This window comes from Athene cunicularia, assembly GCF_003259725.1.
Source record: "Athene cunicularia isolate RWA chromosome 7 unlocalized genomic scaffold, athCun1 chr7_part1, whole genome shotgun sequence".
In the NCBI taxonomy this organism is placed as follows: Eukaryota; Metazoa; Chordata; class Aves; order Strigiformes; family Strigidae; genus Athene; species Athene cunicularia.
In genome coordinates this window covers 3364373-3385114 of record NW_020799107.1, presented here as the reverse complement: position 1 = coordinate 3385114, position 20742 = coordinate 3364373, and the positions used below count along the sequence as shown (strand labels likewise).

Here is a 20742-nt window from a genome sequence, read left to right as displayed (position 1 = left end):
CGTCCTTTTATTGGAGAACCTTATTACTCACAGTGTCATACAGATTAAATTCTTACTTTTTAATGGAAGGAGACTTGGGCTGTATACATTTATCTTGCAGAAAACGACTGATGACTCCAATGTTTCTTTAAAGCAGCAAACGGATTGGAAGTAGTATGCCTTTCAATTAAATGTGAAAGCTACCTCTTGCAAAATCTGTTTCAGAACAATAATAGAAACTGTAATGCCAAAATCTGATCCTAAGTGCTATTGAATAACACAAACTAAGTTGTGTTCAAGTCAAGACTTGAGAGTTTTGAAGAGCTGCATTGCATAGGAACAGGGAGGAAGGAGAGAGAAGATTGATTTATGTGCCACATCTGGACTTCTTTGACAGTACTGCTTATGAAGGTTAGATGGTCACAAGCATAGGGTACCCTCCATTTTGTTTGTATTAAGATTGTGAGAACAGGTTAGAATGAAAAGTCGTGCAATAGCTGGTGAAGTTACATTTACGGCTTTAGAAATCTCTTACTGCTTGTAGTTCAGACTTGAGATCAACAAAAAGGTGGCAAGACTATTTTTCTAGTAGCTTGACAAAATTCCACAAAAGTCCAGGTATCCAACTTTAAGCCAAAGTCTGGTTTTATTCATACTGGTCATATAAATTACAGATGTTACCAAACTATATACAGAACTGCTCTTGTTGGTCTAGAAAGTTATTTATACATGATGCTTTGAGAGAAAATTACTTCCTATCTGCAGCTTGTTTTGAATCCCTCAGATTAATGAACAAAGACGTGGTCATTCATTTAAAACCTACTCCCGTGTGTCACAGAAACATCTCATTACTCTGTTTCCATGCACCTGCTTTCAACTAAGGTCAGTAATATGGGTGAGAGGAGTGAGTAAAAAACAAGAAATGAAAGTAAAATTCAGGTCTTACTGATTCAAGGAGGTTATGTTTTCATCATGTCTAATTTGTACCTACTCAAGAAGAGTGTAAGGTGCAAATGCTCAAGTGTTCATATGCATTTTAAGAACTTTGTATGCATGAACCCTGCATTCTGCAGACAAGAATTAAATCTTGAATGAGCCTGTGTACATCAAATACAATGGCGTTGGAATTACCTGTTTATTACTCTATTAACAGAATTTTTAGAGATAATATTGGGGGGAAAAACCCAAACAACAGAACCAAACAATGCAAACCCAGCACTAAACAATGCCTGAAAGAAAAAAAAAAAATTTAAAAGGCAATTTACAATTTATAAAGAAGCTAATTCTTCTGCTTATTAAATGAGTCTCTGACAGACATGTAATATTGTGTCATGTTGTGCAAATTGCCCAGTGGTCAGCAAATGCTACAGCTCTTCAGTAACTGTTTTCTAAAACTGCGCTTCCCAGTCCGCTTTTAACAGATAGTATCCAAACTCTGTCAGGCCAGGAGTTTTTTTCTTTGTAGACTTTCTGATAGTACTTGATGTAGTATCTGAGTGCTTCATGCACAAGTAGATTTAGTTCTGCAACTATTTTGTGAAAGGCGTAACTTTTACTAACCCTCTCTTCCAGTGGCAAAATAGAGACAGCCTTTTTGACACCACAAGTTTTGTGTCTGTTTCCTTTCTGGAACTGCTTTCTCTTTGCAGCCTTGCCTGCCTGCCTTCCTTCCACAGCTTCTGCTGTGGTGGCAGATAAAAATCTATGCTGAAGGTAATTCATCTTTGAAAAAAAGCAAACCCCAGCACCTATGAGACATTCGAACTTGGGGAGATGAGAATCTTCACTTTAAAACAGAAACTAAACCAATGGTATACAAGATGCTGATTAAACAGAAACTATTTAACATAATAAATCCTAATTTCCTCAAACATGTTAATGTCTTTAGTTATCCTTATATGCTTTTTTCAGAAGCAAAACCTTTTGTTCTTATACTCTCATATTTACAGCAATTCTACGGATGTTAACTCTCCAAGTAAAATTTATCCCTATTGGACCCCACTGAAGCCAAATGGCCTCCAAGCCGGAAAGGATTTGGCTTTTTATCAGTGAGGACAGCAATGTGACTTGCTGAAGGCTATTTGTAATCCATAGGGAGAAAAGATTCCTGGTTTACATAGTATTGATAACAGAATGAGGCCCAAGAATAATATCATAATGGTTTCTGGGAAATGTTAATTTACAAAGATCACCAAACCCCCCTGCATTTTTAACCAATCTGTTGTTCACACAATTGGTAATTTTTCCAGTATGTGTACTTCAGTCAGTTGAGTAAGGAGAACTCAGCTAGAAGAAAAGAAGGAAAAGATTAGTCTCATGACAGTCACTGCTGTTCACTCAAAAATAACTGCAGATGAAACCTTCCCTGACTCTAGGTAACTGCAGTGTCATTTTGACAACTGGTAAGGATCTGAGGCTCCTGTTTCTAGTTCTTTACAAAATACAGGAATGGTCACTGGAAAACACTGTATGGGAAACAGCTGCAATAAAAATGATAGATATTTTTATATGAACTTCTGTGGTTCTTGCAGCCTATTGATATGTATAGCAGGGTTCTTACTGGACTCTTGTTTTCCTGATGGGTAGGGGAATCTGGAGAGGGGGGAAATAGAAGGGAATTCAGAAAGACTGCAGAAAGTGTATCTTGCTGAGTTACTTGAGTTGTAGGATATTTTGTCCTGCTGCAGATTTCACTCCTGTTCTCTGCATCTCACACAGTGCTTTTTTTAATTGTCATTTCATGGAGGAAAAAGTACTTCTTTAATAATACAGATTGTCTCCTTACTGTACTTTGCCTGCTCTTCACCAGGGTAGACTGTTGTGTGAATTTGGGATCATAAAAAAAATCTCCTCCATATTTTCCTCATTTCCATTTAGCAAGATAAATAGAATGGGGAAGGAGTTCTTTAAAGATCTTCCAAAACAATTTTCTCCCCCAATTTCTGAAAGTGTTTCTAGTAAGAACCTCCAGAAATTAATCTACCATCTAGCAGCACTGAACCACTTTTGTAGTACTCTAAACTGCAACATGATTGTACTTGACTCTCCCATTCATCGCCAAACACATTCTTGTGCAGTTATGACCTGAAAGATAGCGATGGTCACAGCTCGATTGGAAGCTCTAGGCAGAGCTGATTTGAGAATTACTGTGCGTGCCAAAAGAAACCAAAAATGTTTGGAGCCTGATGATAAACAAAAGTGAAGCCAACTATTTCACTGCCGAAGCTCTGGGAAAGGCAAATGCATACCATATTCACAAACACTGTCTAGAAGGTCAGAAATGGTTTTGTATGCATAAATCAAACAACATGTGAGTGAGGACATGTTTCATGTTGCGCATGGTAGGCAGAATTATCATTAAGGCTACTGTTTCAGTTTTAGTCATGAGTGCTATCAGAGAAAAGGGTGAAGAAGCAAAAAAAAAGTATTTTGCTTTTGAACAGATCTCCAGCTTGGTGTATATTAAAGAACTCTATTTGTATACAAAGTCTAACTGTGCTTCCAGTTGTTGACAGTCAGATTCTGGTTTAGTTTTGTTCTGTTTGTGGGTGAGGAGGAGTGTTTACGGAGACGCATTTGAAGGGGAGTTGACAGGCTTTTAAATACATAACCATTTTACGATCATAAATCATTGAATATACAGAAAACTAAGAGCTAGTGTTAAAAAACCCTTTTCTTTTAAAGCTGTTAAAGCCAAACCACTTCTGTGTTTTCTGATAGAAGTCTGCTGGACAAATCCCCAGTGGGTATACATTGGTGCTCCTAGTACTCTAAGTCACGATGATTCAGACACAATTTCTAGTCAATAAGGGCAAGATATTTTTAATAGGACATTGGTACAGTATTTTCCCTATCTTTCTATATACTTACTGAATTGCTAGTTTTATTTGCTAAAGATGTTTTAATTGACTTCTCACTTTGGTACCCCATGTAGAAACTTGCAGTACAGAAAAGTTGTGTAAGTTGGCTGAATTGGAAATGTTTATGTTCCTCGTGCAGCTTCCCTGAGCAAGTCAAGTCCTTTGTGCTATCTACAGAACTGGTGTAACTGTTATGTATTTGTCAGTGTAAAGGCTTCCTTTGTGCAAGAACTCTGGGATCTTTGAATTATGACATTCCTGGTTTTGTTGGTCAGCCTGTCAGACAATTTCATGTAACACAGTGCTTCTGAGTATGCTTGCAGCATCATGTCCCTTTTAGAATAGGAATTGTCTGCACCATTGTTGCAGAAAGAAAATGATGAAAGAGCTCTGATTTTTTTCATAATTGTACAAACACCCCTTTTAGAACCAGCATCTGTGTTGTACATGTCCCATTTGCTTAGTATTAACTTATGAATGGAAAAGTTTACAACATACGGCAGTTTCAATCACTGTGGGACTCAGGTGTTCTCTCAGCACAGCATAAACACTTGGAGACATTGGAAGAAGATCTGATGGAGAATGTGGATCTGTAGAATCATTTAAGCTTAAAAAAAGAAAACAAAACAAAACCCACAAAAATAATCTTAAAAGCAACCTAAATCCCTCTAACTTGATGCACAGCAGTGCAGTATGGTGAATGCTTATTTAGTTAAGTTACGCTTGTACTTGGGCTTGCTGGTGGCCCTGTAAGCACATGCCAACAACCTGGTATATATTTAAAAATGTAGGAGCTGGGACCCAAGGGAAGAGAGGATAAACCTGACTCTAGTATCAGCTGCTGGAGAGAAAAAGGAGACAGTGAAAGATAAGTAGATCAGAGTACCATAAAATCTGTATTCAATTTTTACAAGTGTTTTGCCACACGGATGGGGAAGAGCACTGTAGAAGTGTACTTCCCTTTCTCGTCTTTATCCATCCTTGGCCAAATAAAAATGTGCAACGTGTTGCTAGCCCTAACTATTTGAATGGGGGAAGGAAGGCAGGGAAAACTTTGAAAAGTATGCAAATTTAATAAAAATAACATTTGAAGTGTAATATATCTGTAAGGATACTTACATTTTGGAGACTGGGATAAATACAGAAGGAACATAACCTTTGCCTCCTCCATCTGAGGGCTTTGAGACTAGAAATAAATATTAGAGAAATTAAATATTGCCTAGTAATTTTATTATTTATTTGAAATTGTTTATCTGCTTTAAGTGCTGCATATCATAGTATTTAAGAAATGCCTCTGTTTATGCTTAAATAAACAGCCATAAAAATGAGGGGAATTCCTGAGATTAGTCTTTTGAGTTCAGGTGTTAGTCACGTAATGTACTGTGCTCCCATGATATGAATCGCCATTTCAGGATATAGTACAGCAACTGATGAAAGAGATCTCGATAGGACTTCAAAAGCAAATATACTCCACAAGCTTCCAACTTCTGAGCCTTTAAGATTTCAGTTCTACAGATGCTTGTAGGGAGCTCTATCTCTACAGCTTCAGCAATATCTTTTGCATGAAATTAAGCACAGACATAAATTTTTAGAGGATTGGAGTATTAGGCAAAGTCCACTGAATTAAAATGAAGAGGAAAAACATTTGTAGCCTCCAAATATTTTTGACTGATGTAAGAATTTGAATTCAAATGGAGTTGTAACCTTTTAAAGTCCAGAAGAATGTGTATTATCTAATTTAAAAAATCAAGGCTTTGAGAGCTTTGTTGAGTAGCTTGACTTGTAAGTTGGACAAGATAGGGTGTGGGCCTGAATGTATTTGGAGCCATTCTTGTCTAGCCTTTTTGTATTTTCCAGTGCCGTTGCCAGAGGTTTTCAGGAACATTGTCTGCCATAATAACTTTGTAATCGCACAGTATGTTGGCAAAAGGCAGTGAGGATAAGTAACCTTTGTTACAGGGTTCCACCGAATGAAATGAAGTAGTGCAGGTCAAGCTATTTGGCAAATACTGAATTTTCTTGATATTAAAGAGACAGCATGCTAAGTGTAACACAATTATGAACCCAATAAGCAAGATGACTTTTCAGTTTCATCTCCTTTGAACAACACTGAATTTTGTAATGCATCAGTCAGGAGAAAAATATCCAATTATTTGACTCTTTCTACCCCAGGATCTATTTCTTAGCTTCTTTTAAATATTGTTGTCATCACCTCTGATTTAACCTCTAAGACCAGGGATATATTTACAAAAAAGAAGCTGTCTAAATGATAGACTTATGTTAAAACCATTCTCTTGAAGATGCCGATTAAAGGAGGCATCTTAATCTCTTCTCTTCCTCTTCTCCCCACGTTTCTCAAATTGCCTCTTGACTTTGCAGCTGCTCTGCAGAAAGGGTAAGTAGAGAAATGGAGCCCAACCTTCATTTGGCTGACAGCTGTAGTGTTTGCCAAAGGCCTTATCTTTGGGAATGTCTGGATACAGATACTTCAGCGGGTTTTCAGGAACGTTGTCTGCCATAATAACTTTGTAATCGCGCAGTATGTCAGCAAAAGGCAGTGCAGATAAACGACCTTTGTTATAGGGCTCCACTGAATGAAATGTTACATCTCCTGTAAAAATACAAAGGCACCATAACCCCTGATGACTGGCAGGTCAGCATTTGCAGTTGGAACATATTTTTGTCTTTCTTTTGCAGTTTACACTGGTGTGGGTTTTACCTTTTCATACCAATGTTAGGATCTTTCAAGATGCACTTTCAGCACATGTGGAAACAAACTTAAAGCCTGCAGTAAGCTGGTACATCTCCTGATGGTCTTATATAGTCAATATAAAGAACTGAGAGGTAGACTTTCAGAGTTTTGGTTTGTGTTTCAGTAAATATGATACTTATATCATATCTTGCCCAAAACCATACTAAGACATGATACACATGAATTTTACTTTCAAACTAAAGAAACTATGGCTCCTGTATTACAGGTACATTGCAGACTGTGAGGTTTATGTTACTTTTTTAAAATTCTACTTACCATTTTCTAACTGGTCCACCCAAGTAAAGGTAATTCCACCCAGATTGCTTTCACTAAACCTTAATAAAAATGTTCCCGGTATCTTGTCTTTGAGCAAAATTCGTTCCTTCTCTTTGCTTACAAATCCCATTATGTACCTGAAGTATAAAAGGAAATCATGGGTTTACTTTTGGAGAGAAATACAGACTTCAATCTGTGCAGTGCATCTGGCCAAATCTTATACAGGCATTCAAAACCTGGTTAGAAAAGCTTTATAAGGTCTTGAAATTATGATAAAAGCTGCATATCATTTACATGTGGAGTGTGGCATTGCGCTTAAAGTACTATGAAGCATGATGAAATTTATCCCAGTACTTGACTGTACACTGGCAGAAATGATAAATAGATCTAAACCTGCGTTTCTAAGAGATTCAGCAATGTTCCCTTTCAGCAAAATTTTCCAATGGGAAGAGGGAGACAGAAGTATTAAATTCTTTGCAAATTCTCTTCTGCATAGCTAAATCTGAGGTTAGTAAAGAAAAAGACAAAGCAGAGAGAGGTCAATATACAGCAGTTTCTTTGTTGCTCACCCATCAATCCAAAGAGGAAGAATGTGTTTTTTAATTAAGTCCAGGATGGCTTCAAGCCAAACCCAAAAGGTAAAAGACTTTCCAGGCAAATGTTCCTAATGGTTAAAAAAAGAAACAACCACAGAACACAAACAAAAATGAGACACACAAGAGGAGAATTATGAGAGTGCTGTTACCCAACATCCACATGACATGGCTATCTCAGTTTCTTAAGAATAATCTAGTTTGTTCAAGTGAGAATGACAAATTTGAACTGCTGTTTTGAGTAACATCTCTCTTCCCACCTGACATAAAACCAATTGATTTTTAAGATATCACAGAATCACAGAATCATCTCAATTGGAAAAGACCTTGAAGATCATCCAGTCCAACCATAAACCTCACACTGACTGTTCTCAACTCCACCAGATCCCTCAGCGCTTTGTCAACATATCTCTTAAACGCCTCCAGGGATGGGGACTCCACCACTGCCCTGGGCAGCCCATTCCAACGCCTAACAACCCATTCTGTAAAGAAATGCTTCCTAATATCCAGTCTAAACCTTCCCTGGCACAACTTGAGGCCATTGCCTCTTGTCCTATCGCTTGTTCCTTGGTTAAAGAGACCCATCCCCAGCTCTCTGCACCCTCCTTTCAGGTAGCTGTAGAGGGCGATGACGTCTCCCCTCAGCCTCCTCTTCTCCAGACTAAACACCCCCTAGATAAGCATTTGGAAGTGCCACATTTTTCAAGAAAAAAAAAATCACATTTGTTGTTTCTTTCTGGTTATGAATTTACATTTTGAGAGAAAAGATGATGAGAAAGTTGAACTTCCTTCCAAGGTTCTATACTTATTTAAACACTGTAGTTAATATGAATAAAATGGGTTTACCCTTCTTTCTCAGTAACTTGACTGTTCCTCCTCAAAGTTACTGAACATACTGACTGACTTGAAATGTTAGGTCACAACTGAGCATATGGAAAACATTACTGTGTGCTTTACGAAAAATGTGTTGTATGCTTTGATAGCACAGTCTATTGGTCATTTACAGAAATATATAGGGCACACTATAATGACAGTCTGTGATATCTGTAGCAATGTAACTAAACAGATCTCTTAGCCCAAGCTTTAAACTTCTGGAAATACTATTTTCTGAGTTCAATTTTTACAGTGTGATTGTGCTGGGCTACAAGTCCCACATATGGCAAGTGGGAATCTTATCAGCAGCATCAGAAAGACAGAGTTAGGCATGCACATGAGTGTTAAGGGATGGAAGAATGTAGTTTTACTTTCAGAACCCTACCTTGCAGAACTTTGCCCAGGATAGTTGATAATCATTGTAACTGACTTGTTGTCCTGAGGGAAAAAAAAAACCAACAACCAACCAACAAACACAAACACCAAATGGTGAGTCTATTTTTCTGAAGTTTGAAATAGATATATAGATATCTGAATAGTTGGGGTGAGGAGGAGAAGTACAGTACATCCAGACTTGGTGAGGGATTGAGAGAGGCATGCTAAGGGGCTGTAGATGAGTTTTTCTATATCCTTTTGAAGCAGCTAATAAGGGTAGTTTTGGGAATATTTCCCTAAAGTAGTCTGGGACTTTGTTTCTGCTACATGGTATGCCTGGTTTCAGTTTTTAGCCCGAGTGTTACTTCTCTTGGCCTTCACTCTACCTTGAGCTTCCATATTTTAAGGCAATTAATATTTCTTTCTTATGATTCTTGCTAATGCACAATGGCACCTCTCAACTCCACTACCTCCACTAAGCAAGAAATCTCATCTCCCTGAAGTTACAGGGCCTCTTTGCTACACTGTCACCAGAGAAGCATAGGTCCCAGAACTACACAGACCCACAAGGATGGGTACTTCAAATGAAACAAAACCCAAACCAAACCCCATAAGCAAACAAAAAGACTTGCTTTTGATTTCAGATGCATGAGATAATTACTTGCTAAGGAAACAAAATAACATCACATTTCAGTGTGACTCTGATGCCCTCTTTCTTCAGTTTAGCAGCCTGGAAGTTCAAAAGTTGAACCGCTTTGTGGTAAGAATAAGCTGACGTGTGCTTTTCTTTAAAGAAAAAAATGTCAGTGTGGCATTTTTGAAGGCAACTCTGGAACTGGAGGTCATGCATACAGTCCTTACTTGTAAATATCAAATATAAGAGCCCAAAAGAAAATAAAATCTGTGTATTACTACACACTTACCCATAAGTTTCTCTGCCAGCATGTTGAGCTGCTCAGAATTGAGTCCACGACCAACATACGATGAAAATTGCCAGCTCAGCACTTCTAAGAGCTGACTTAAAGTGGCAGCAGGGGGATTGTTGAAAAAAGACAAATTCTGAAACAGAATTAGTGCTTTGTTTAGACAGTTAGCAACCATGAACTACTCTGCAAGCTGTAAAAGAAGGCTGCAAGTACTTGAGCAGAATCTGGAAGTGTTAAAAATAAGGTGTGCGGGGGGGTTACACTGGGGCAAACGTGCTGGCCCTCCCACCTGCAGCCACCCAGCAAGGTCCACTTGGGTGCCTGAGCAGAGTTGTAGGGGGAGACTCCTAGAGAGAGCAAGAGTCTGTGTGTGCATCTCGGATGATAAAATAGCTTGCTATGTTTCTGATATTATCATATGTTAATACAGTGAAAACATGCGTAAATCCCATGCAATAAATGCAGATATCCTCACTATAATGTTTGGTGCATGGAAATCTTAAACTTACATACTCATATAGCAACGTGTTGTTGAGTTGTTTGGTTCATCTTAATTTTTCACTTGGTTTCTGGACTGTACATGTAATGAACATACTGAAGACTGCAAAAACTCTAGATTATCACAGAGTGATACAAAGTCCAGGCTGCTGGACAGCTGGCCTGCCATCATTCTTAGGCGCACTCCACTGTAAACTCTTACCCTTTCCCTCCTCTGAACATCTATGTGAATGCCACTAGTCCCCGACTGAAAGCCTGAGAGCTACTGACAGTGCTGTAAATACAGTAATGGTGAGCAAATCTAAAATATGTGCTGAGCCAGCTGCAGCCTGAGAAAGAATGATTCTGCTTTTGCTCACAGTTAGAGCCACTAGAAGGTGCTGCTCGACACTTATAATCTTCTCCGTAGAAAGCACTAGCTCCTATAAAACGCATGAGGGAAAGCAGCACTTAGGTGCATTACAGACCCACCTATACACCTACTTTGACAGTTAGGAATTATTTTGTGCTATTTACAATTGTGGTCAACTGCATCCAAAAAAACCAAATTCAAGCTAGAAAATTTGTGGTGAAGGTCTGTCATTTTTCCTTAGTTTAAGAGCTACTACTTTAGCCTGAAAAGGAAGGCTAAGTGTGCATATGCTTTTGTATCTGGGCAGGGAACAAAAGATAAAGCAAACAATATTAAAGTATGATGTTGATAACAGAAAATAAGGCCAGTTTAAGAAGGAAACACAGCATTTTAATAATGAACATACTTGGTAACGAAATAATAGAAATGTGAAAATGCAGAAAGTCAGTACTTGCATACTGAAGACCTACCTGAGGATCGTTGGTTGACAGATTGTACCAAATAATAGAAGCCCAAGCATTGGGTAGTTGGCTGACATTGGAAATCATCACCACAGGCAAAGAGCTGGTCTGGTGGAAAGAATGAATGGGGGATGTAAATGCTGCCAAAGAAAGTGTTAGTGCTTTGTTATGCTTTGGTTTCTTTAGCCCCCCTCCTCCTTCCCGAAGTGTACGGTTCTGTCCAGTTCTGGAAATCTTGTGTCTGCTTATGGTTACTGCTGAAGGTAGCATTGAGGATAGACGGACCTGTGGTCTGGCCCAACATGGCTGTTCTTCCGTAAGCTGCTGGAAAATGCCTTTTATTCTTGCCCCAGAAAATCTGATTAGAATACTCACTTCCAAATTTATAGTCAATCCATACAGGCAGACCTGTGTTTCAAAGCTGATGGAGTGCAGTTCCTCTGTCACCATGTGAGGGCCCTGAGGGAGTAAGTAGGTTATAAAACTGTGAATGCACACTTGGTATTTAACACTGGTTTAGTGATCCGACTGCTGAGATAACACAATTTTGAAGGAAGACACATATCAAATATGTAAGTATAACAGGAAAAGAAGGAAGTGAAGGAAATAATTTGTTTGTTAAACTCTGACATTAATCCTGAAGTCTGGTGGCTTTTCCTGATGAATCTAAAAAAAACCCCTTGACATTGTTAAAGCAATACATTTAAACTTTTAACTTTTGCTTTTAACTTTTTCTGAAACGGTGCTTTTAAACATAGATTTGCACACAAAAAGTTAACAGATTATTTTTTTTGTGTCTGATAAAGATTGTAACCAACTCTTCTTTTCGTAAAGTTTCTTTACTGATTGATAATTCCAATCTAAACAGAGATGTTAAACTTCAAGGAGAAACAAACTAGAAACAAAACAAAAAGCTATGGCTTAAATGACAAGTAGGCCCTCATTCAGGAGCACAGGTTTGTTGCAGGTATACTTAGATGGTACAAATTGAAGGAATAGAGTCCTAAATCATTAATGCTAAGTAAATCTGGTATTTAAAAAATGACCTTTTCTTGAATGGAAAAAAAAAAAAAGAAAATCTGTTTGTCATAGTTGGTTAAAGTTTGTAGTACAAGCGTTTGGTTTTGATTACAAACCAGCATAGCTCAGTAAAGATCCAAATCTCTGCCCCATGGGAAACAGATCTTCCAAAATCTTTCCATCCCCATAAGTCAAAGTATAAAAATCTATTTGTCCTTCTCCTGTTTTTGTGGTGGTGGTTGATGGTTTTCCTTTCCCCATCACATATTTGTTTTGTTAAGACTTTTTAATAAAAAGAAACAAAATAAAAAATCTCAAAGCAAAATGCTCCCATTTACTGAATACTCTGCTTTCAGTCAATGTAAAAAACCCCCTCTATTCCTTGGAAAAGTGCCTTGTGGCCTTATCTTTCCCATGGAGCACGTCCTCCAGGACATGTACAGGCCACTGCAATAAAAGATAGTGTATAAATAAGAGATTGAGACCACAGAAGATCCTCAGGCATCTGAACAATAAATTTGCCTTGCAAAGGGAAAATCCTGCTTAGAGATGAAGGCTTTTACATTAAATACTCATCCATCAAATGACCTCAAATGTTTTAATACAGGTAGAATCAATCCAGCTCAACCTGTATTGCTGACACAAAGTTGGAAAGGGTTGGTGAAACACCCCTTCTCCCTCCCGTTATAATTTTGCAAAAGCTTAAATTTTCTCATGGAAAGATCATCTAGGCAAAAAGTCATATCTATATGAAACAACAAATTTCAAATACAGAGAACTTCCGCTTTTTTTTATAAGGCAAGTCATACTGAACAACTACACTCTCAGCTACTAAACATCTTGTAACAAACCAAGTTTTTAAATTACTGTAGTTGCTGTTAATGAAAAAATCCCTTGTTCATGCTAATAATGACTTCACAGACTGTGATTTGACCAAGAAGCTCTGTTTGAGGAAATCAGTTAGCAGTCAGCTGCCCTAATTCTCCACAGCCCTATGTTTTATGTAGTTATAAAGACACAATGTGTGAAAGTGGGAGTAAAATGCTACCAAAAGTAGAGCACCAACATTTTTACGCCTACTTTTTTGCATTTGCTTGTCTTGATGCAAAAGACTTCGTAAGTAGCAAAGTAACTGGGAGGCAAGCCTTGACTTTCAGTCTTGCTAATGAGGTTGTAAGTTATTCCGTTCTGAAAACACCATGTGAAGTGTGCACAAGTATCTTCTGCTTTAGATTTTTTGGTTAAAATTCACCTTTGCCCTTGTATTTGAAGACTACTTGGTAATAACTTTTGTGCTTGTATAGTTGCATCTATTTGGGCTGTGATATGAGTGAATTTTTTATTTTTGTTTAAACTTGCCAACACAACTCTACCCTCAGTGCTTCTACTGTGTAAGAAAAGTTACACTGGTGTGGAGATACCTTAAACCAGCATAGGCTATTTCACTTCCTAAGTAAATAGGTGACATTCACAGAAGCATCTTATGACTTCAGTTACCTTGGGAGACACTAATTGTTCTGGTAGGATTGGCAGAGGCTTTATCATTAGCTGCAAGCTCTTGCTGCAGTCAGATTTATCTGCAGATGTTCACTGTTAAATGGCAATGCTAAATTTAGGGTGATGATCCGTGGCCACCCTAGAATCTGTGTGTATTCGTGCCTTTCCGCTCCCTCCCTACTGCCTCCAGTTGCTGGATGAGGACATCCTGCCTTCTCCCCCACCGGTGCAGCTCTCCCTGCCCCTCCTGCCAGTGATGCAGCAGCGAGCGAATGGAGAGAGTAACTTTCTTGCCTGCCATCCTGATGTTGTCTGTGACACACGGGGCACTCAGGGGAATCGCGGTTTGTAGGAACCCAGAGCTGAGAAGAAGGGTAGGGTAGCTGGGCAGGTAGTGAGGAGCTGGTTAGTGGTCTGGGTGTGTGGCGTGCTGAAGGGCAGCACAGCAGTGGAAGGGGTGCCCTGTGACACCCATGAAGTCAGGGGCACCGTGTTCGGGGTGTGGATTAGCACCAAAGGTAATGCTTCTGATTTCTGTTCTTGGAATGTGCGGATTTTAAGCTCCTCTGCTGGAAGCAAGCACTGATACCTTTTCACTGTCCGTGCCAGGTGCTATGTGCATGTCTCTGCAATCTGGGTACCGCAGAGTAGCTGCTGGTTTGTTAGGGTTAACGTGTCACAGTGCAGTGTCACCACAAGAGGGGAACCTATGACCGGGTTTGGATGAGTACTGGGAAACTAAGCACACTTTCGGTCCTGGTCGAGGCAAGCAAACTTCTTTGATGGAAATATAATTATACCCTTACTTCAGCTGTGAACTTGGCTAACAGAATATATATTTAAAGAACTGTTCCTATAGGAAAAATTGCTTCAACAAAAACCTCAAAAAGCTTATTTCTTCAAAATGTAAATGACCAAAGAGGTGGCATTAAAGAGGAATATATACATTCAGGTTATTACTTCCTACCTCCTATTAAAACTTTCTTAATATACAAATTTAAAGCATGTAGTTAAAATTTCTTTAAGTAGTTCTACAAAGTTCTCATTATAACTTATACCATCATATTATAATTGGCTCCTATGCTTATTATAAGAATATATATTTCAAAATCTAACAACATATTGTTGCTTTCTGATTTAAATAAAATCCAATCTGAAATTCTTGTGAGAGTAATCAACAATAACATGTAAAATAAATGCACAAACCTCATTTCCTTTGCTTCCAGCACTTGATTTCATTTCTTTGGGTTGCTGTAAAAAGCAAAACAATATTTATGTGCCAAAGAAACTATAGACAGAAGTACATATAAAGAACTAATCATGATGTTCTTAGTATAATAAAGTTTTGTTTACAGTATAAAATAGGCTGTAATGAAGGTTCTGACACTATGCCTTGAAAAGTCTATTCAGTGAATAGTCTTTTGGTATTTTTAAAGAGTTTTTTAAGAAACTAAGTGTTAATTAGAGTGCTTGTGAAGCACTGAAGACTGTCAATCTCTATTTCCTTTTGCAAAACTATGCTGATGCACTGCATCTGTTGTTAAACCAAAAAAGATACCATAGGTGAGGAAGTCTAATCAGAAAGCATGACTCACTGGGATATTAGAGAAGTTACAGAAGCAGTACTATAGTCTCTCAAAAGACATTTTTCTCAGGCATTAATTTTAACCAGATCTAAAGCATTCAATGTTATATTTCCCCTAGACAATGATGGTGTGGTTGGGTTTTGGTTTTTTGTTTCATTTAGGTTTGCTTTTGCTTTTTGGTTTTGTTTCACTTTTTTTAACAAAACTCAGTTTCTGAGAAGCTGTGTAATTCAACATGATTAGCCATTTCCTTTTCTATCATTAATTAGAATTTGCTTTGTAATTTCTGTGAAAATATATAGTCTTATTTTATGGAATGGATAAAGTATGAAGTGGGATTCTAGGAGTAAACTTTCTGTATAAAGGAAAAAAAAAATTAGTGTAGACTTGACAGTAATACAGGTCTCCCTGCATAGTTACTATAGATTTTTTTATTTCTTTACCAGACATACATGATGGGAAAAAAAAAAGCAATCAAACTTACCAAATGTCGAAATTCCACCGACAGGCTTCCGTTTGCAGATTCATCCATGTTCATTGCTTTCACGTGTGTTCCACACAGAACAAATCTACGATTACTATGGAGGACATTACACTTACATACTCAAATAATATCGTATTGGATAATTTAAGAAATATGATATTTTATTTTCTTACCTTACAGTTGAAACATTCCTAAAACAGAAGAGAAGCAGGGGCGGGGAGACAGATTGTGAATCAGTAAATGTGTCAGCCATAACTTGTACTAAGATACATATCTTGAGACCATAGATTTTGCCTTGTCAAAGTTACAAATACAACTGCAGTTTTTAAACTAAGGAATTGAAAAGGTACTGTCCAGTTAGACTTTGGCATATGGCCAGATGCAGGATATTCCATCTAGCTTTTTTCCTGCCACTGGAATGATACGTGGATTATTCAAAGCTGCAGTACTAATTGCCTGCATGCCTGTGTTCTGGGACAGTACCAGCCTGTGTAGATCGCTCATGGTGTACTGGGAGAACACGTGCACAGCAGCAAATCGGACAGTGCGCAGCTTTTGAGAGAAACAGTCCTGGCTTCTCTCCTGCTCCTCCCTCACCGGGTGTTTTCCTTCCTTCTTTTGGGCCAACATCTATGTCCATGAGGTCAAGGCATTTTTCAGGGGCCTGCAGAAGCACAGCAGCCAGAAGGGAGGTAGCTGGTACCTGTGGCTTGGGATGGTGGGTGGTGAGGACTTGGATCACCTTTGCTGATTTGGAAATCATACCTTGACAGCAAGTCTTCTGCCCCATGTTTTATCATGCTAGTGTGCCCTGACCTATCTATAACCAAGCTTTCTCTACAGGACTGGGCATTACTCAAAATAATGCAGCTTGCTGAGAGAAGGTGCACCAACCCAAACAGAAATACTCCAGGCAGCATTAACACTGTTTTCACAAACAGTATAGGCAGGCTCTGAGATGCTTTTTGCTCAGGAAATTATAATCAACTGAAGAAGCTGGGGATCCTGTTCATTTGGGACTGCTGTAAATAATAAGAGGAATATAAAGGAGAACTAAAGACCTTAGGAGGAGTTTATGTAGCAGACTTAAGTTCAAGCAAGGGGTAAAACTCTGTAAGATGCCATAGTTACTAATTACAGCACTAGATTTTCAAGCACAAGCTTCATGTACTGCTTGGAGGAGCTGCACTGAAGGTACTGGGCCTATTAACGCAAGCAGACATAAGTGGTATTTCAAAACAAACTATCCCATAAATGCAGTACAGTTTGATTTAAAGTTTTTGTGTGATGCTATTGTTTCAGACAATATCTCAGTCTTGAAACAAATCTTAAGTGGACTTCCTGCCTCCAATTTGAAAATAGCAATTAGACATAGCAGCTTTTTTTTTTTTTTTCTAAGAAAAGGCAATCTCCCACATTACAAAAAGAAAAGCATTACCCTGATGTTTTAACTGTTGGGGTTTTTATTCCTTTTCAGAGCAACTTCTAAATCAGATAGGGTAGCAACTGAAAAACCCTTGTTGTCTCTAGGAAGAGAGAGAATACCTTCACTTTAAAGTTTCTTACTTGTCAATAGTTGCCTTCACTCTGATCTGGTAGTTCAGTTCTGGCAATTTAATTAGCAACCTTCAAAACAGAAAATGTAAAAGTGAGTATTAACAATAAGTTTCTCACTAGAAAATATTAGAGTAGCTCCACACTAAAGTATCTGAAATTATTTTAATATGAAAACAGATTAGGCATTGAGGGTTATATCACGATTACAGGGTTGTATACTCAGAAAGAGGAGCTGGGCTGTTCCAGTGGCAGGTGTCCTACCTTCCTGGCAAGTATGTGGAAAAGTTAGTATGTGTTTGAGGGAATGGCTAGAAAGACAACAAAGAAGTAATGATTTAAGAAACGGATTTGTATAATCTGACTGCACTGTAGACATATGGGTGCTTTCTTTCATGTGCCCTTTCCACCCCTCACCCATACCCCCATGTATTCTTATTGCTGCAGGGTGGAAATGAGATGAGAGTTGCTTTCCAGTCTTTGTTCTTTTCACAAAGTCAGGCAAGGAGCTAGTGGAAGAGAAATAACTTGTCATTGATTCACCAGAGCCCCCAAATGCAGAATTTTCTTTTTCCTACATGCAAAAGTAGCTCCGAGTATTCTGATGTTGGCTTGTATGATGTGGAGCTTTATTTACTCAGTTTGCAAAGTCATTAAAACAAGAATTCAATGCATAGAGAACCCTGGAGGTGCTGACTTCTGGCTAGCACCCTTCCTCCCACCGGTTTACTCTTTATTGCCACTTACTATGAGTGACAGATTCTGTGGCTTTTATATCTCCATTCCAGAAAATCTCCCTGGAGCCAAAAGGATCTCTAACACAAGCTGTTCTGCTTTGCTTTCTAGATTCTCCTAGGATAAAATGCAGTATGCAAATGAAGAGTTTATATCAGATTTCCCTTCCTTACCTTAATTTAACAGTGAACTGTATTAACGTTTTAAGAACCATCGGCCTCTGGGGATGTGTTGGCATGCAGGGCTGCCTTTCAACCACGAATGAACTGTGTGAAAAGAAGTGAAAGAAAAAGACTCTTAGGAATATATGCATAAACAAACAGCTGTATTAGGGGGGTAAAAGTGATGGTGTCTCTTAGAGACTTATTTCTCTACAGATGCTGAAGTGGAAGGTATGTATTTATTCCAACTCTCAGTTCTCAAAATGATCCAGTGGTTTAACCTACAGTTGAATTGTTCACATAAGAAACAGATATTTGGAATACATTAAAAATCAAACCAAAACAAATTCAATAGTCCTATAATACCACGCTGATAGAAGTCTGGAAGACCAAGACTTTTATCAGAACCATAAAACAGAGTATGAAAATACACTGAGCCTGGCACCAGTGAAATTAAACAATCTTTTTTTTTTCGTTTTTTATAAAAAAACAATTGACCATGTTTTGCTTTCAGATAGTCACTTGTATATCTCTAGTATAGCCAGTACAAAAGGCAAGAGGAATGATGATAATATTTTATCTATTAATAGAAGGTGAATGGAGCGGGGGCAAGAATGTCATTGAGGGGAAGAGGGAAGACAAGGAACATATTAGCACCTGCCACTTAAAAAAAAACCAAACCAAAACCCACAACCAAAATAAAAAAATACCCACCACAATTTTTCTCAGCAGTTTGTACATAACTGCTACTGAAATAAGTGGATTTTGTGTGTTCTCTTAGAGTCAGAACTTGACCACAAACCTTAACTGCTACACATGAGAAGCTGCCCGGCACCTTCAGCCTCTCAGAGTTTTGATGACAGCTGTACATACTTGTTACGTTGGAAACTCAGTCTTTAAGATCCTCAGAGAAAACCTTTTTTTTTTTTTTTTTTTTTTTTCTTCTTAACAATATGGTCTCATTGTTGCCAGAAAAATTGTGTCAGTTCAGTAAAGTTATGTATGTTGACAATGGCTTACGCACTTCCGGAAAAGATTGTAGAGCAGAAAGTTGACTTTTTCCAGCAGCTGAGGTCTTTGCACTGGGATAGGGTCACCATCGTAAGTCAGTCTGGTCAACAGTTCATCCAGTTTTTCTAGTTGCCTTCTAACTTGAAAGAGACTCTCTGCCAACAGCGTAAAACTACAGCGAGACAAAAGATTAGTTTGCAATCTTTCATGTAAACCATTTCTTAGAACATAATGGCTACCAAAGTTCTTGAATAGGGAAATCAGAATCAGTACTGAGTGGTGCTTTCTAGTTTTATCCAAAGTCATGTCCTTTCATCTTTTGTTTACAGGAGTATAAAAGTACATCAGGCAAATTACCTACTTTATTTCTGAAGATAAATATTTGTGCAACAGACCTCATTAACAGCAATGCAATGCTGTCTGTGATAATTTGGAATAAATATATACATGGTCTTGATATTTTACATGCACGGCACTTCTGCCAATTTTAATTCTTTCCTACAGCTCAGTAGTTTTGCGAAGTGTACTCTTTAGAAGGATAATATTTATATAAAATGATCAAGTTACCAAGACTTGAGGAAGTGTAAAAACAATAAGGAAAATCAAATCCAAACAGACTTGCTAACAGTTTAATAGGATATGTTTGTATAAAATCACACTTTTAAAGCTATTTTTAACATCCTCATTAGAAAAAAAAATACTTTAGTGGAAAAAAAAACGCAAGGCAAAAAATACTTTTTTCTTCAAACCTAAAAGTGTTCTTGTCTGTTTTCCTTTCTTTATTTTCTTTCTACTTTTTACTTCACCTTTTACAGAAGAGAAATATGATGGGACAGAAATGACCAGGACATTGACATTCTCTGGCTGCATTATCTTTTTAATATAATGCTATTTTCTTTTTATTTGCAATTACCTTTAGAATTGCCACCACAGAGCCTACTGACATTCAATTCCTGCATAGTTTGAAGTCTGGAGGAGTGAAGTACCTAGTGAGTCAAAGCATAAAGTGTCTACCCAGCTCCTGCCTAGACAAAACTCCCACTGTCCTCAGTGACAAACTCAGTCAGCACAGTTCTTACTCAAGAAAAATCCCGAGCGGGTTTGTATCATGTATCTGGAACAACTGTCAAACCCAAGAATGAGCAACGGCCACAGCTCAGTCTCAGCAGTTCACTGTAATGTTATTCATTCTGAACAACAAATGTTGTTCACCAAAACAAATTGTGTATTTTTAGTTATTTACTTCCTTAGCTGGTAATGAATTTGCTGCTGTTGCAAGGTAGCAAGGCAACAGATCTAAAGGAATGATCATTTCATGTGCAGCAGACTTCCTGTGGTTTTCAGTGGAAACACAAGCTCAAGGCAAGTTTACCAGTTCTGGAGCTGATCAAGCCCACCATGGAGAGGACCCCCAATACAGGCAATCTGTTGCCGTCTCTTCCAGTCTAGCAGCTCTTCAGTCAGCATGTTGCTCATAAGCATATCTATTTCATGAATCACACGCCCTATTTTACTGAGTACCTCCTGTAAAATAGGAAAGGTGTCACAAACTGACCACAGGGGAAAGCTACAAAATTCAGCAATTATCATAAAGTTCTGATCAAACTTTTTTTCAATTATTTTGACAGTAACTCACCGCTTCAGTCTCTTTAATTCAGAGGTGACTGGATTCATCATCCATTGTACTTGAAATTAATCCTGAATCTCTACACAGTCTCACAGTCTTTCTCAGTAAAACCTTTTTTGCGG

The 20742-nt window shown here is 38.1% G+C and overlaps 1 protein-coding gene across 2 annotated transcripts in view; it reads right to left on the bottom strand.

Moving 5' to 3' along the window:
* Positions 1-514: 514 nt before the first annotated feature.
* STAT4 (signal transducer and activator of transcription 4) overlaps positions 515-20742 on the bottom strand; it is a 39621-nt gene continuing 19393 nt past the window's right edge. The window contains exons 7-23 of one of the 2 annotated variants that reach the window (XM_026853107.1): positions 20366-20517; positions 19007-19165; positions 17995-18087; positions 17099-17158; positions 15706-15723; positions 15533-15626; positions 14669-14713; positions 11321-11404; positions 10955-11053; positions 9632-9767; positions 8719-8771; positions 7437-7531; positions 6868-7004; positions 6259-6450; positions 4959-5025; positions 4338-4446; positions 516-2265 (exon numbers count right to left, since the gene is read on the bottom strand). In XM_026853107.1, the coding sequence (XP_026708908.1) occupies positions 2239-2265; positions 4338-4446; positions 4959-5025; positions 6259-6450; positions 6868-7004; positions 7437-7531; positions 8719-8771; positions 9632-9767; positions 10955-11053; positions 11321-11404; positions 14669-14713; positions 15533-15626; positions 15706-15723; positions 17099-17158; positions 17995-18087; positions 19007-19165; positions 20366-20517 (1620 nt within the window). In that variant the 3' untranslated portion in view covers positions 516-2238. Of the gene's footprint in view, positions 2266-4337; positions 4447-4958; positions 5026-6258; positions 6451-6867; positions 7005-7436; positions 7532-8718; positions 8772-9631; positions 9768-10954; positions 11054-11320; positions 11405-14668; positions 14714-15532; positions 15627-15705; positions 15724-17098; positions 17159-17994; positions 18088-19006; positions 19166-20365; positions 20518-20742 lie in introns of both variants that reach the window. The other variant, XM_026853108.1, reaches the window with a different exon arrangement.